This window comes from Prunus mume, linkage group LG8 (genome assembly GCF_029339155.1).
Source record: "Prunus mume cultivar Tortuosa linkage group LG8, ASM2933915v1, whole genome shotgun sequence".
NCBI classification, from domain to species: Eukaryota; Viridiplantae; Streptophyta; class Magnoliopsida; order Rosales; family Rosaceae; genus Prunus; species Prunus mume.
In genome coordinates, this window is record NC_142705.1 from 2,248,101 (window position 1) to 2,264,957 (window position 16,857).

General features: G+C 37.3%; 3 protein-coding genes across 7 annotated transcripts; 1 reads left to right on the forward strand and 2 right to left on the reverse strand.

The window, feature by feature from the left end:
• Nucleotides 1-36: 36 nt before the first annotated feature.
• LOC103341119 (F-box/LRR-repeat protein 25-like) lies at nt 37-3,538 on the reverse strand. 4 transcript variants are annotated; one of them, XM_089042514.1, is made up of 4 exons: nt 3,197-3,538; nt 2,072-2,219; nt 653-1,569; nt 37-560 (listed from the first exon to the last, which is right to left on the reverse strand). In XM_089042514.1, exons 2-4 carry the CDS (start codon nt 2,081-2,083, stop codon nt 401-403), a joined length of 1,089 nt encoding a protein of 362 aa, XP_088898640.1. In that variant the 5' UTR covers nt 2,084-2,219; nt 3,197-3,538; the 3' UTR covers nt 37-400. The 4 variants fall into 4 exon arrangements, with proteins under 4 accessions (XP_088898640.1, XP_088898641.1, XP_088898639.1 ...); XM_089042515.1 differs by lacking the exon at nt 3,197-3,538 and adding an exon at nt 2,334-2,466; XM_089042513.1 differs by lacking the exon at nt 3,197-3,538 and having other exon boundaries at nt 2,072-2,294.
• Nucleotides 3,539-5,958: 2,420 nt separating this feature from the next.
• LOC103341118 (Bifunctional inhibitor/lipid-transfer protein/seed storage 2S albumin superfamily protein) lies at nt 5,959-7,812 on the forward strand. The gene is made up of 2 exons (XM_008244598.3): nt 5,959-7,094; nt 7,573-7,812. The coding sequence occupies exon 1, from the start codon at nt 6,188-6,190 to the stop codon at nt 7,082-7,084; it is 897 nt and encodes a 298-aa protein (XP_008242820.2). The 5' UTR covers nt 5,959-6,187; the 3' UTR covers nt 7,085-7,094; nt 7,573-7,812.
• A 1,159-nt stretch (nt 7,813-8,971) lies between these two features.
• Nucleotides 8,972-15,474, reverse strand: LOC103341117 (Tetratricopeptide repeat (TPR)-like superfamily protein). Of its 2 annotated transcripts, none has more exons than XM_008244597.3 (6): nt 14,951-15,474; nt 14,091-14,177; nt 13,070-13,219; nt 12,839-12,925; nt 12,689-12,760; nt 8,972-11,289 (listed from the first exon to the last, which is right to left on the reverse strand). In XM_008244597.3, exons 1-6 carry the CDS (start codon nt 15,143-15,145, stop codon nt 9,382-9,384), a joined length of 2,499 nt encoding a protein of 832 aa, XP_008242819.1. In that variant the 5' UTR covers nt 15,146-15,474; the 3' UTR covers nt 8,972-9,381. The 2 variants fall into 2 exon arrangements, with proteins under 2 accessions (XP_008242819.1, XP_088898534.1); XM_089042408.1 differs by having other exon boundaries at nt 12,665-12,760; nt 14,951-15,466.
• Nucleotides 15,475-16,857: the final 1,383 nt, after the last annotated feature.

The following is a 16,857-nucleotide window of genomic DNA, read 5'->3' on the forward strand; positions in this document are numbered from 1 at the left end:
CTACATTTACTGCTTATTAACACAAGCGTATTGTGGTTATACCAGTAACTTCTCGTTTTCAACAATTTGTTACAAGTTGTGTTTTACTCAATACATGTACAAGCAATCCACTTCTTCTTTTCTTCCCCAGATGAGTAACACAAATTTCTTAGGGAAAGAAAATGAAGCAAAATTGTACAAACAGTCAACCAGAAATCCATCATTACATAACAGCTAAGAACTACAGTTCGCGTACGCCCTAGCTAAGAGTTAACATACAGCTGCCCTGACCTAGATAAATTGCAGAAAAAGAACGATCTCTAATTCTGTGGACAAGTGAAACTGCACTTCTGGATTCTGGACAAGTAATTTAGACAGCAACTATAAATGACAATGCCATACGATCTGAAGCAGCAAAAGTTTATATTAGACATCTACAACCACAATTGATGTGGTGAAGATTCGAGGTCAAATGGAATTTCTGAAGCAGGAGAAAAGCTCCTAGGACAGAGCTGATCCTTTGGACATCACGTGAAACACCGGCAAATGCTGGCCCTTGTTGAATTGTCAGCGATTCCGATCTACAATGAAAGACAAGGGGAAAAAAAATTAGAAAAGTGAGCATGACATGGCTCGTTTTAATGAACCAAGTAACCACACAAAGTTTTCCAACTTTTTCTTACGCGCACGACTTTTGGCAACTGTCATACTCTTGACATGAGGAAGTTCTTTCTCAAGCTGAGCAAAAGTAGAAACCACATCAGTGTCCTTCATCATAACATATAGTTCCCCCAGATTGGGAACCCTTTCGAAAGAGAGTTCTATATCATCACCCTTATAATGGAAACTGGTAAGATTGGTGGCACTGAGTTCAATCCCCTTTAACCCTTCACAGAGGCTCACCACCAGCACCTTCAAACGATCAAGAGAATCACCAATGCACAATCTTTCTAATCCAAAACACCATTGCAATGTTAAACACTCAAGTTTTGAACAACAAGAAAACATATGCGGCTCAACATGTCCAGCGAGATTTACATCACACAACACAAGAGTTGATAAGGTGCTAAATCGATCAAAAAAATCTGACTGAAGTGTGCATGAGCGCAAGGAAAGATGCCTTAATTTGGATTCTTCACCATGCAAAAGGAGCTGAGTAGGAAAATGATAATAGTCAATGATTCTCCAATCGCTGCGCTCAGCGGGTTTGTCACAAGTAAAGGCAAGATCAAGATTTTCAACGCCCTTTCTAATGGCAAAACTAATCCAGTCATTGATACGACGAGCGTACATATTTCCAAAGCAACATGAAACCTTGAAAGAGACCACCTTCGTGCCCAAATGACATGCTAAGAATCTTTCTAGTCTAGCTAGAAAATAGAACACTGCGCTGTTGCAAACCATTCCAGGAGTTGAATCAGCTGGTGTGGAGATTATGTCATGCCAATCGAACTCGAGATTTGACATGTACGCATACATGTTCTTCCACCTATGTGATAATACGCTCGTGCGTACAGCATCCCTCATACTCAATAATGAGACAATGGTATGAAGAACATCATCTGGCAATTTACTGATGTGATCCTTGCACTACATGATTGCAGATCATATACCATTTTAACATAATCAACAAGAACAACCGCGCATTATATTAATCAACAGAAGAAGAGAAAAAAAAAACAGAAAGCAGCTGCCAATTTTAATTAGGAAGATAAATTACCCCTAAAATTGCAGATTTTGTTTAATTCTCTGTTCTATAATAATTTCATTTTACTAAATCCAAACTTACAATATTGAATGAAAAATGGAACTTTCGTAACATGAATTCCAATTTCCAGGCATCTTAATTTGTTTCAAATGAACTATTCTAAATCCAAAGTTACAACATTTACAAAACCCTGTTTCTCTTTTTCTTTTTTTGTTAAAAAATAATAATAATAATAAAATTCTGTTCTTCTTGACTTGACCCGAATTTGCTAAAATTCTCGAATGAATGTTTAAAAGTTTACCTCAGAATTCACTTCCAAATATGCCTGATTCAATTCAATTATAAAGCATATATTTATCAAATTAACAGCTGAAAATAAAGTACCTTTCTCCTCATGATTTGGGGCTTCAAGAGCTTCGATTTTCTTATGGAAGGCCACAGAGTACAGAAGCGCGCAAAGCCCTAGTGCAATTGTGCCAAAGCTTCGTCGGTCGAACACATTGAGTCAACAACAAAAGCCCTAAATATATGTCTGCCCAGAAAAGGAAAAGAAGCAGCAAACAAACGCAGGATGAGTGCTCATATGTCAAGTCGTCTTTTTCCATTAGTAAAACACAGTAAAAATGTTCTTTTTTTAACACTCAACTGATGTAGAAACGTCTTGTAACTTTGCTGGTCAAGAGCATTCGAATTTTCATCCGTAAACAATGAAGGTTATTACAAAATCATATGTGTGTTACAATTCATTTATTATATGATATGATATTATATTATATTTATTTATTCATTAGTAAGTATATACTTAAAATGAGAGTGGAAAATAGTTGTGTGTGATCGTGAGGGCAAAAATAAATTCAACATGCAGCAACTTAAAATGAGAGACCGTACACAAACACAATGCGGGGCGCATGCTCCGGCACGAACCCAGTTCTGTCTAGGTAGGGTTGCAGCCCGACCCAAATCATATGATGTTTCCTAACACCTACGTAGCCCACCTCTTCTTACCCAAGTAAGGCTTCTTTATGTTATGTTTTTGTTTTTTTGTTTCTATTTAGCATTTTTATGTTACTGTTGGGCTAAAAATCTCTTAGATGATTGTTTGTTCGAATTCATTCATTCATTATCCATATACGTTGTCAGAAACATACGCACTCATTAACCTCTGCTAAGCCCACACTCACACCCAGAGACAAACCAGCCCGCCACTGTTGACCCGATAAACAAAAGACAAGGACAACAAAAGAACCAGCTTGGCTTCAACTGATCACTGCACCACCATCAATCCTGTGGTCATTTATGCATGGTTGGCCAAGCCGATTGTCGCCATTGAACAATGCCAATAAAAGAGTTAGATACGTTTTAATCAATTCACTCAGATTTTTATATGCATGGCTTCCGTCCTTCCACCATCAGTAAATTGAGTAATTATGCATGTTAATTAAGTAATTATCATTTCATTTGAAAAATACCCTACAAATAAATAAGAACTTCATATTAAGAGGATCTTACATCGAACGATGGAAAGTTCACTTTAGTAGTGTAGCGCTTAAAAAATCTTGGACCTCTCGATCGAGTCTCGACCCACTGTAGTGGTAGTACCCATCTCTTTTCCCAACTTGGCCATGTGCCAGTATTAGTAGTATCGTAGAGATTAGATTCTTTTTGTTCCTTTCTCTACACCGATTTATCTAATGAACCCAAACATCCTGTGGCTGTAGTGCTTCATCATCTTACTACGTGACAACAAACCACGACCATTAGATTTAGATCTCTATATACTATAGGAGATGTAGAGCTGCATTGCATGCAGATGGAGTGCCCTCAGAGTTTCAGAGCCATCAGTTACCAAAAAAGAGGAATTACTGCATGCGTTAGAGACACAACACCCGACAAAATCCAATTAGAGAACACTAATATGTTATCATATACAGTGGCAGGCATGGCATCTTGTGCAGATGATGATGATGACTGAATGTTATTTGGCTAATTAATTAATTAAATATCGTATATATTATTTTATATAATTAACGTGTGCGTGGGTTTAAGGGTTGTGGCCAAATCTCTTGTGTGGTGTGGTGATAAAATATATAAACTTCTCTTTTCCCATTTTCTCATGAGAATCAGTGAAGAAGACAACTTAAAACAAAACACACAGCAGGATCTGGCTAGTGTTAGCGCTTTGAATTCAAAAAGAGAACACATGTCTAATAGCTAATCACTTATTTAATTTATAAACCTTAATTTATTAGCGAAGCAAAAAGAATGTGCATTCAAAATACATAGATGGATCCAGCCACAGAAAGCTAACCTAAACCAAGTAGATCTAAGTAGAGGGGATAATATTTTGTATGATGATCATGAATATATATATATATTGAGTTGAGTCAGTGCAGAGTGCATATGATTCAGTAGATGAAGTTCAATAATTTGGTTCTGAAGAGAAGAACAATTGGAGAGAGAGAGAGAGAGAGAGACCAATCACATGAAGATGAGGAAAGCACAATCACGGATCACACAAGCATACAAAAGCATCCAGCTAGCTAGCAAAAGCTTCTCAATTCTTGTCCTCCGTTCATTTATTCACCACTGCTTCTCATATCCTCACAGACGACTCACAGTCACGGACGTACACATACAACACATATATAGATTTATAGAGAGAGAGAGAGAGAGAGAGAGAGAGAGACCAAAATTTCATACCCATATCATGCATATATACAAACACACACACACACACATATATATTTATTGCCTCTCTTTGATCTTCCCCACCATTCCTGTATTATAATTCTCTCTCCTTTCCTCAACCACCATTATTCCACATGCTTGCCTAGCTGTTTTTCCTAACAGCAACCACACACTAAGGAGGTCCTGAGATTTTGAGGGCCCTATGCAAAACTTAAACGGAAATCCTCAATCTAATATGAAAATATTTATAAAAAAATTTGCCATGACTTAACACTATAAAATAATTTTTTTAATAACTAAAATTCATCATCTATTAGCATGCAATAACGATCATAAATAAAATTCATAATATTTTTAATGTTTCAATTTGAGAAAATGGAAGAGGAAAAGGACATGAACTTTTTTGTTTCGTTTTGAGTGGGTGAAAACATACACTCCAAATTTTTTCGTTTGATTGGAGAAAACTTGTATATATTGCTTTCCTCTTCTTTGACATATGGACTTGAATCCAACTTGCCTACTAAAATCAAGGGGATGAATTTCAACTCAACCAAATACACACTTGTGTTATGTCCCTGCACGCTCAAGTATATATATAATACCTATAATATTAATATACATAATATACACGTAAAAAAATTTGAGACCCATAAAAATTAGGGGCCTGTGCGATGGCACCACTTGACCGCTTTGCCACACACTCTCTCTCTCTCTCTCTCTCTCTGAGCGGTCTGATCTGGTGATCTGTATATGTAGTACGTGCGTGTCCTTAAGTTTTGAGTGTGACCAATGCAAGAGGCTCACTTTGGACTTAATAGGAGGAAAAGGAACTCCCATCGCCTAGCTAAGCTTAGCTCCCTGTTACCATTTTGGGACGTACCAAAAGCACTTGCCATATTATCCACATAAACAATTATTTGAATATGCGGTCCAACTTCCAATTTACAGCTTATACAATTCAATATGCAAACTGTTAATTTGACTATAAAAACTTACCCTTTGTAATATCCAAATCCAAATATGAGAAGTGAGATAAACACGTGAAGACAAGAGAGATAAAGATGACCTATTGTTGGTCTCCTTTCAAGTGGGAGCCATACTTAAGCAATAATTAAGCATGTACTCTTCCTTAGATTAGATTAGATCTCCCTTGTTCATGAATCATGATCAATCCCTTTCCTCCATAAACTTAACTTAACTTTTATCCTTCATGTGTGATTGTATGAAATGCATTATTGATGATGAAATAGTATGTTGAATGTACGTAAAAGGTCAAACAGAACAAACCTATATATCTATATCTATCTATAAACCCCAAAGATAGTAACCACAAGCTGCTAGGCTAGCTACCAATGGCCCTAGTGAGTGAGTGGCCATGATTGGCATCCAATAAAAACAAAACTATTCCATCGATCCCCCAAGAAGATCACCATCCAAAGCTTAATTGTTAGTTTAATTAGGGGACTAGCTACTACTCCTTTACTCATGATTATACTAAAAAGTTAAGCATGAAAATCCATGTAAATAAAAGACAAGATTATGAAACAATAATATAAAAAGAAAATAATGGCAAATGGACTCATGCAAATTTAAGGAGTAAGTTATGCCAACTAGCAAAGTTTGGCAGCTGCCTTTTGCTTTGCTAGCCCCATGTTCACGTGATGTGCCTCTTAGGGTTTTTTGTTCTCTTGCCCTCGTCACTATTCTTATTTAACATCCTCTTTCCACTACAAAAGCTTTACCTCATCTCAGCATCACTCTCATCAGCAGAGAGAGAGAGAGAGAGAGAGCTAGACTACTGCGGTGAAGAACATGGCCGAGTCCAGTAAGCTCCATGCTCTCTTCTTCATTTGCTTGCTCTTCATCTCCTCAGCCACTCCCATTCTTGGCTGCGGTACTTGTGGCAAGCCTCCTCCAAAACACAAACCTAAGCCTAAGACCCCCAAAGGCCCCATCCCTCCCATTCATGTCAAGCCCCCAGTTGTTAAAGTCCCTCCGGTCATCCCTCCCATCGTTAAACCACCAGTCACAATCCCACCCATCGTCAAACCACCAGTTACAATCCCTCCCATCGTCAAACCACCAGTTACAATCCCTCCCATTATCCCACCCACACCGGTTACAATCCCACCCATTGTTAAGCCACCAGTTACAATCCCACCCATCGTCAAACCACCAGTTACAATCCCTCCCATTATCCCACCCGTCGTCAAACCACCAGTTATAATCCCTCCCATTATCCCACCCATTGTTAAGCCACCGGTTACAATCCCACCCATTGTTAAGCCACCAGTTACAATCCCACCCATTTTGAAACCGCCAGTGACCCTGCCTCCAATAGTGCCACCTGTCATAATCCCTCCAGTCATAGGAGGAGGGCCACCGGGTAAAAAGACTCCGAGTCCCGGGACACCATGCCCTCCTCCTGCCGGGAGTCCAGGGGCCCAGGATACTTGTCCCATCGACACGATGAAACTGGGTGCTTGTGTGGATCTTCTTGGTGGGTTGGTGCACATTGGGCAAGGTGACCCAGTGGTAAATGAATGCTGTCCAGTGCTGCAAGGGCTTGTTGAACTTGAGGCTGCCGTGTGTCTCTGCACAACTCTCAAAATCAAGCTTCTTAACCTCAACATCTTTGTCCCGATTGCTCTTCAGCTCCTTGTCACCTGTGGCAAGTCACCTCCTCCTGGTTACACCTGCTCTCTCTAGAAGAAATTAAGTAAGTATTTACACTAATTAATTGGTTATTTAAATTAGTGCGAACTACGTACGTACATTATTCTCTCAACCCTAGCTAGCCCCTCACTTGACAATTATGTAATATATCCAAAAGATTTTGGTATGTGACTAATGGTCAAAAAACCAAGCACAAAAGATATAGCTCTTCCTAGATATAGTCTTGGAAAGTTGACAGATGAGTATTTTAGCTTACCTCTTCCCAAGAGCACAAAAGCTTAGGGAACCAAAAATCCAAGCAATTTTGTTATGTCCGAAGCAACAAAACATCCCATATTACCATATCATAGATTCGTAACATATAATTAAATTTGATGTCCGTATGAAGGAGGAATGAATGATGAATTTTTTGTTCTCTCTCTAGATCAATCCCTTTCGTAAACGAAAACCCGGTTGCATAACTAGTTTCTTGAAAAATTTCTGTGATAAACATTGAATGTGATGATTTGATGGGATTGCAGGTTGCTAGGTTGATGGATATCCAAGGAGAGCTAGGGAGGGAATCTTCATGAGAGGATGTCGAGCTTCCCCTTGTTCCTTGTTAATCTTTTCTTCTTTAATTGGTATTGAGCTGATGCTTTGGTTGTGATCTTATTAATGTACACAACATTTGTTTTAAATTTGTTGCACGTGTGTTTTATCTCAGGAAAGCAATCAAACATGCTTTTGAATTAATTTTAAATGTTATATTCTTTTTCTTATTTTATGTTGGTTCATATTAATGGAATGAAAGCTATAGCTAGCAGATTCGCCCTAGATTAATTCAATGAAAAAGGTTGTTAACAAATGAGTGAGCTCGCATTAACGTACTTAACCATAATTGTATGTCACATTCTCATACCACCTTTTGTGGAATATGAGGTAAACAACCACATCAATTAAAACTAATTTAACATTTTCTTTTCTTTTTTGATTTAATAACTGAAAAGTAATAAGTCAATTATAAGTGTCTGTGGGTCAACAGAACTTGACTTATTTATTTAAGGATGAAATTGATAAATAAAACACAATAAAGTAAAATTAATTGACAGCCACATATAAAAACCTTGATGTAATGATAATAGAGCAGGTGGTTTTGGATTTCTATGGGCTCTGAGGATGTGAATCAGTGCTGTTATTGTTTTCAACTTTCAACAAAGAGACAACAAAAACAAACAAATAATGAAAGAGGTCTCGAGTCAACTATATATCAAATTTTTACTGTTACCTTTAATGGATTATCAAGCCAAATTGATTGATAAGACTCTATCCAAGGACTAAATTGTAAACAGGCAGGGCCTCCCAAGGAGAATAATATATTTTACTGTAACTTCCGTGAATTAGGTTAAATGTCTCATTCTCGATGAATATTTACATGAATGCAATTCAACGTCTAAGATTACGAGTAAGAGAAGGCTACGGAAATGGCGCTAAGAACGTCGTAGCTGGGATTTAAAGCAGACGGGAGGGGACCACACTCTAATCTATTGCACATGGCCACATAACTGTTGGTCTCTTATCTCGAACAAAAATCAAAGAAATATCTAGTGTGTGTCGTGTGTCGTGCTTGTTGATTGGTTCTGATTCTGAATCTGTTGTTGTATTGTATTGTATCAATGGTTTCACGCCGACATTCTGTGGAACTCCAAAGCAAACTCCGATAAACATAAATTTTACTCGTGAGAAATTCATCATAGACAGTCAGAGACAGAGGGGCGAAAGATCAATTAATAATCTCTATCCAAGAGTCAAATTATGATTCATATGCTCGCTTAATACATGCTAATGATAAGCTTAAGCTGAAAGAATCCAAGGACAACAAAAGAAAAGTATCCAAGGACATACTTGAACATTCATATCCAAAGAAACAAGACAGGACGGTTAATGGCGAAATACTACATGATTGACATTCAAAGGAAAAATGACTTCAATGGGAATACAGAATGAATAAACATTTTCAGTTCCTTTCTCTAGAATGAAGAGCATATCATCTAACTACGTTGAACCAACTGGATTAGCCACTAAAACACAATCATCTAAATCAGAAACTACATCTCAAATATGAAAGGCGGGCTTCCGCACTAACCAAAACACAGCCACACCCCACCAATTAATAAGCCCTAAGATATGAAATTTGAGAAAGAAATAAAAAAAGAACAGAAAATTTATTTCTGAATTGAACTATATATATGGTACAAATCCTCTTAGAAAGGATTGCTGATCTACCCACTAGAGCTTACCATTGAGAGGTGGGCCGGACGTTATGACAAGCCACCAGTACAATCAACCATCTACGAAGCTTTGTTCAATGTCAATCCACTAGGAAGGAATGTAACTCGACTACACTGTTTTAACTTGGCAAGAGCTTCTTGCGACTTACCGAGCTTGAGATCCACGTAAACTGCAGTCAAAGTTGCTTCTGGACTGTTGGGTACTATGGATAATGCCTGTGCAACAAACTGGCGGGCCTGATCAAGTTCACCCTGCATAGCGTACAAGGCAGCAAAATTTACATACAGGCTTGCTAGTGCCTCTTCTGGCTTGAGGAACACGATACCTAATGTGTCTTCAGGGGAAGAACTTTTGGCACTCATTGATCCTCCATTCAACTCTTCATAATCAACAGCCCTGACTCCTTGCAATTGCTCAGAGTCCTCCTCGCTGAATGGCAAGTCAACGTTGTTACCTCCAGACAAATATGTCATCAAATGATCAGCAGCATCCTTTGCCCTGTTCAGCAAGCAGAGAGCCTCTGCAGCATACACATGACCTAAAAAGATGTAAATTCTTGAACATTCTGGAAGTTCCAAGAGAGACCTTGCAATTGACAAGGCCTTCATAGGATTTTCCAATTCCAACTCTACATATGCCAGATTTGCAAGAAGAGCTTGTTTGAGCAACAGATTTTCCTTGTTACGAATATCTGCATAGTACAAAAGGGAGTTCTGCACAAGCTCCTGAGTAGTTCCTGCCTTTTGCTCTTTTGCATCCCCATTTATGCCTGACTGGCCCAAGCCTACAGAGAACGCAGATGCCTCGGAATCGATGCTGTGAAAGTTCTTGTTGTTTGAGTTCTTGGAAGATGCCACTTCACCTAATTCATTATCCTCTAAGAAGAAATTAGAGGGCAAAGAATTCTTACAATAGCTTGACTCAGAACAGTTCAGTAAGTACAGGGCATTAGAGAGACACTGCCGTGCAAGGGACATCGAGAGCTTAGGCTGCTGATCACTTCCCAAAAACAAATCACCTCTTTCAAAAGAACCCGAGTTTCCATTCTTGGAAACCCCGTCTTCCATTACAAGTTGCCTCCACTTCCCATTGCCAATGACATAAACTCTGACTTCTGATGATGCCAGAGTGGTTTCCAATAATCCCTTCTCTAAAGCCATCAGACAGCACTCAGCAAATCGAAGCCACAACAGAGGCCGGTTGTAGAAAACTAAACCAGCCTTTTGAAAACAGCGAGCAGCAAGTAGTGGTTTCCCGCAGGCCAAGTACTGCATACCAGAGTTATATATAATTAGGAGGGAATTGTCCTGTGAAAAAGTTAACAGATTTATAGGCCTGTCCTTCCGAAGAGATGAACAATTAAGCAATGCGTTGGAGAAGAATACTGAAGCTGTGTGATATTTCCCAAGCTGATAATAAATGCATCCTAGATTATTGTTGATCATGCTTGATATCCTTGCATCTGTTCGATTACTAGATGCCATCAACAACTTGATGGCTTTACGATAATTACCACGAGCATATTCAAGCTGGGACTTCAAGAGGAGAGCCATAGAAGAATCTCTCCCGCGTGCAATATTCATAGCATGCTTCACTTCACGTTTAGCTTGCTTTAAGTTCCTAGTGAGAAGCAGAAACCGAACCTTGTAAAGTTGCATCTTAAGCTTCAGATAAACAGAAGAGACGGATATGTCAACTGGGTTCCTTGAAAGATCATTTGAAGATAAAAGAGCAGTTGGCTGTGCGACATCCATGTCAAAAACAGCACCATCATACTCGCCTGTCTCCTCAGACTCCAAGGCATTTGCATCTGAATCCAAATTGGGACCATCCGCTGCTGATGAATTGGTAGGAAGTGATGGAGACTTTGCAACTGGGTTTGCAGGTTGTTGCAACGCAGTGCTTCCACTGTCTCCTTGATTCATACAGCTAACACCAAAAGCTTTTTCCAGATAAACCAAAACATCCTGAACAATAGGAATTGCAATAAGAACCAGCTGGGAATCAAATCAACATAATACAAACACAGCGTCCTTATATATACAAAAGGCATGCTCACCAAATCGACAAGCTAACCCAACAGAAGCTAACCACCACTATAATCACAGCGCACAAAATGAAGTTGGATTAAGCACCCTCATACAACTCATACACAAAAAGACAGAATGATAGAATCATTATTGAACAAATCATAATGAACGAAAAGCTTCAACCATGCTTATAGTACAATCTACATTGATGTTGCCGTTTGAGATAGGTTCGAGCTTTAACCTCATCCAATCAACAATTGCATTGCCAGAGGCCAATATTGATGATTTAACACAAATGGGTTTAATTATATTTGGAGGAGTAACTCTGATGTTCTAGTTTTATTTTTAACAAAAAATTTCTCAGTTTCGGATAAAAATGTCTTAATTTTCTTTTTGACGGGAAACAGGAAGGGAAAAAAAAAAGGCAATGGTACAATTCCAAGGACAAGATGTCCTCCAAAGGGAGAAAACAACAGAAAATATTGAAGACACCTACACCAAAGCAACTACATAATACAGCAAAGAAAACAAGAGAAGTTATCAAGGAAAAAAAAACTGCATTCCAATTTTTAAACTCTGATTGACACCAATGCCCAAAAACAATATTAATTTTACACAAAGTTCAAAAAACAGATAAAACAAGTTACAGATAAATAACATACAACAGAAAATTATGCTACAAGTTTGATTATGCGTGAACCAGAAAAATATCGTCCTGAATAGTGCAATGAACATCACCCAATGTATCAAAACAGGCAAGTTCAACTCAGCTCAAATATCTAACATCATCACCAATGTTGTATCTTCACCTACAAACCCAATCATCCATTTCACAAGCCTTTCAGTAACCAGTCGACCTATAAGTTCATCGCAGTACAAAATGCTTGACAGACATTATATCCCAAAGCATTATCAGCAGCAAAAAATTTAAAAATTTATATATGAACCAAGTTGGGAATCCAAATTGCAATTATATGTATTCAATTTTTTCAGAAAAACAACTTAAAACAACAGATTACAACAAAAGAAAACTGATTACCCTTTTTTTCTGTAAACCAACTTAAGACAGATACATCATCAATCTTCGAACAACAATGAAAACCTAGCCACTGCTTCTCTTTCTCTATCCTCTGTTCATCTACAATAATTTATAGAACACAAAGCTGTGCACTATTTGACTATTGACTGTACATTTTTCAAAAGCTCAATTCCACAAATATTTTCATGTATTACTAATCTAACATTCAAACTCTAAGAATGATAGAACTCAATGGACATCGTGCACAATTATAAACAGAAGCAAAAAACTAACCGCACTATTAGTATTAGAACTTACAGCAGATTTCGTTGCATCATGGCAAGCCAGCCCAACATCCAGCAACAAAAGGCAAATATTAAGAGCAGTTTTCTGCACATAAATAAAGAAGCACTTAACACAACATTACAACTACAGATACAATATTATTTTAGGTAATAATTAATTTACCTCATCTATAGGTCCTCTATTTTGAAACAGAGGTTCAACGACAGACAATGCCTTTGCATATTCGTGAAGATGGAACCAGATAACTGCCTGCATAAGCCCAGTTTTGGAACAAAAGCATCCAAAGAATTAGAAGGCTCAAAAGATATATTCCTTTTTTTCCCTATGCTAATTCCTGGAAGAACATATTCAACAGTTAACATAGACGGTAAAAATTATGAAAAGTTAACATACAATGTTTAAGGTAGCAACATATGTGTCAAATTCATCCATGTAAACAGCAGAAAAGGGATGTCCCATTGTACTACTTCCTCTGGACCCTCCAATATTGCTACCCGACTCCACCTGTTCTGCAGATGCTCGAGCAAGCTCTTCACTTCGTTTCTAAACCAACACCAATTAAAAGAAATTAAGAATAGAGATAAATCAACATAAATTTATCATATGTAGAGAAAATAACATGCCATGATGCTGATGCTTGCCTCAATAGAAAAATGCAAAGTATCATTATAAAGTCATGTTAATGTACTGATGCCTCAGCATACTAATTCTATTCCTCATAATTACTACAATTCAGTACTACCATAGCAAACCAAAATCCAAGATAACTAGAATTTGGCTACTACAATTCTAATATGCTAGTTTAGTGAGAAGTTCACACTTTCAATTCATGGTTACTACAATTCAGTGCACTTTCAATTCTAATATGCTAGTTTAGTGAGAAGTTTGATCTATTATTTGCCATTTTTTGAAGTAAAAAATAGAAAATATCTACTGTGTACATAAAATCTAGGCAAAGTGGGACCGAAATTCAAAACAATGGCACAAGACTAGTTGTCTAAAACATAATTTCAATATGTTAAGCCTTGATAAGAAAAAACAGAGAGTGTTCCAGCAATCAAAATTTCTACCACTGCTCTCCAACCATAAGCACTGAAAACACACTCCACAACTCCTCAAATCTCCCTGTCAGAAACTTTATATATCATGAGTTAAACAAATAAAAAACAGTTTTCAGCATCACCCTAATTCACTTAGGTAGGATCACTAAAATGAAAAATCCAACAACTATAGAACGAGGGAAAAATTCCCATCACCTTTCATTTGAAAACCCAGTTAGTTTGAGTATACAATAACATGTTGCATGACATGTTATGTGCATGCCTGTATATGTGGAATCAGTGGATACTATAAAAATAAATATATATTCATATATCTGCATTTGTGTGAGTGGGAAGAAAATGAGAAATGATACCTTCACATCATTAAGTACATCAAGCAACCTCTTAGGATGTGAGCAACCATCTCGATAGAATTCCGAAAGTCCGATATTATGAAATATCTAATAAGAATATCCATAATATACAAGATTATAAGGGGTACGCCAAAATTTGATAAAATAAATATCCATAAGCCATTTGAATTAAAATGCAGAATCAAGAGGCAACATAATTCAGTATCAATCTATGTCAAAAGAATCTTACAATTGTTGCAAACTATTTGAGATAAGGATTGTTGGTGAAGCAAAGCTAGGGTTATTCAATCAATTACCAAAAAGAAAACCCTATATATTCTTTATAATAAATCAGGCTATTTTATTATAAAATGAAATGATGTTCTAGATCACGCTATTTTAACCCATTCATTCCCTTATAATAGAATTCATTTCTTTGGTAAACCACATAATTATGTTTGTTTTTTTTATTTTCCCCATTTCTCAACACATTTCTACCATAATCCATTTATCCTTTAACCACCGAGGGTATATTTCTTGATCACCTTCACTCAAATGGGGCGGCAACCAGTTTTCTTCAAAGAAGATGATATCAAGCACAGCCTGTGACGAAACTATTTCCATAAAATATATAATACAGTCAAGATTTTGATTTAACCCGCATTAGCTTTACTACAATCTTATTAAGCTGCGCAATCCTATAAGTCAAAAGTAGTTAAAATTCTGATACAAGATCCAACAGAGACCCAAACACCAGCTATAATCAACTCAAAATAAACAACCAGTTCAACGTAACCCGTTAATTAAAAGTTAAAAATCATTTCAGAAATTGAGTTTTAGAACATAATTACTTTAGCTTTCAAAAAAAATAAGACAATTACTTTGGGATCGTTTGGCTTCCTCTTCAGGCACTCGGACAAGGCGGTTAGGCACTGATCGAACTTGCCCGACTGGAATTGCAATAAGGCGTCCTGCGCGTAAGCACGGGTTACGGACATGATGGCTTCGTCCTCAGAAGCTGAAGAAGACCCGTCCCGATTCGCAACCGTTAATGACGAAGATGAAGATGAAGCCATTCGCAAATCGATCGATCAGAGGCCAGGAATAACGAGACCTTATCTAAATGCAATACACGGTTACAAATGAGGAGGATACAAGATCGATAAAGAAATGATGAACCCTAACGAGTAAGGATAGGTTGGAAATTATTTAAAATCGGAGTGGGGTTTGGGGGTTTTCGAAACCCTACGGTTTGATTATTTTGCAGAGTAAGACACTTGTTTGAGTCTCTTTCGCTAAACAGTGCTGATTTGCAGAGAGAGAGGGAGGGAGGGGGAGAGAGAGAGAGAGAGAGAGAGAGAGAGTGGAAATGGATACGACTATAGGCCAGACTGGGAGGGATACGGTACAGATAGAGGAGAAAAGAGAGCAGTTTCGGGGGCTTCTTTTGTTGCTGGGTTTTGAGTCCAAAGTGATTAATTTTTGAGTGAATTGAGTTTTCGACTGGGCGTCTCAATTGGGCTTTCAGATAACCGTGTTTCTCTTTCTTTTTTGTCATTGTTTAATTGATGGGATGGGCCATCGTTTAATTTTTGAGTCAAAACGCTTTATTAACTTTCAGTTTTCTGGGGGTATGATTTAGAATTTAGTGATGATTTTGTTCAGCTTTGTGTTTCATCTTTGATTTGATTTTGTTAATGGGACTTACCTTTTCTATCTGGCCCGATGATTCAAAATGTTCCAAAATCTTGCTTTCTAACATTTATTTACCATATAATGAAACAATCACACGTGAAAACTTCTTATAAAATAATTTTTGCGCGTCATTTTCTCGTTCAACTTTGCAATTGAAAGTCACGTTGTTTTCTAGCCAAGCATATCTATCGAGATGGTAATGTTGCCGGTGGTTGGTTAGTTAGATTTGGTCATAAGGTGTAATCCTCATAAACGTGGCAACATAGTGGTTTTTTTTTTGTAATTAAATGTATGTTTTAGGGATATTGTGACTATTGGATGTTTGTTTGTTGTTTTTTCATTTATATATGTAGCAAACAAACAAAAGAACCGCTCACCAAATCAACATATGGTGATACTAAATGAATGCGAGTTCCAACGCTGAAATTTTTCATCAAACTGCTTTCGAAAAGTTTCATACACATTGTTTTCTCGTTAAACTCTTGCAATAAGTCACGACATTTTTTATTCAAGCATATTTATTGATGGTGGTAATGTTGTTGGTGATTGACTAGTAAGATTGGATCATAAGGTGAAATCCGCATAAGTATGTATGTCAACTTAATTTTCTCTTCGGTCATTTTAAAGATACGCTTGCTATTGGATGTTAGTGTAACGCTATTTTATTCTTACCATTAGCAAACAAACAAAAGTAACACTCACCAAATCAACATAGGGTGGCACTGAATCAATGCATATTCCCAAGTGTGATTAAATTTTTCATCAAATAGTTTCCAAAATGTTTTATAAGTGTCGTTTTCTTCGTTAAACTCTTGCAATTAAAAGTCGTGTCATTTTCTTGCCAAGCATATCTATGGAGATGGTAATGTTGCTACCGATTGGCTACTTAGATTTGGTCATAAGGTGCAATCCCCGCAAAACATGGTGACATAGTTTTTCCTTTCTGTTATAGTTCATTTATATTTTAGAAATACTTTGACTATAGGGTGTTAGCGTGTCATTTTTTGCTTTATTTTTTAGCAAACAAACAAAAGATACCCTCAACAATTCAACATGTGGTGATATTCGATCAGTACAAATTTCCAACTTTGTG

Coding starts and splice junctions, on each gene's coding strand:
- LOC103341119 (XM_089042514.1), bottom strand. Junction 561..652: donor AGTCGTGCGCGTAAGAAAAA/GTTGGAAAACTT, acceptor CTTTCATTGTAG/ATCGGAATCGCTGACAATTC.
- LOC103341118 (XM_008244598.3), top strand. CDS start 6,188: ATGGCCGAGTCCAGTAAGCTCCATGCTCTCTTCTTCATTTGCTTGCTC.
- LOC103341117 (XM_089042408.1), bottom strand. CDS start 15,145: ATGGCTTCATCTTCATCTTCGTCATTAACGGTTGCGAATCGGGACGGG. Junction 13,220..14,090: donor ATGTACTTAATGATGTGAAG/GTATCATTTCTC, acceptor GTGTTGGTTTAG/AAACGAAGTGAAGAGCTTGC. Junction 12,926..13,069: donor ATGTTGCTACCTTAAACATT/GTATGTTAACTT, acceptor GGGCTTATGCAG/GCAGTTATCTGGTTCCATCT.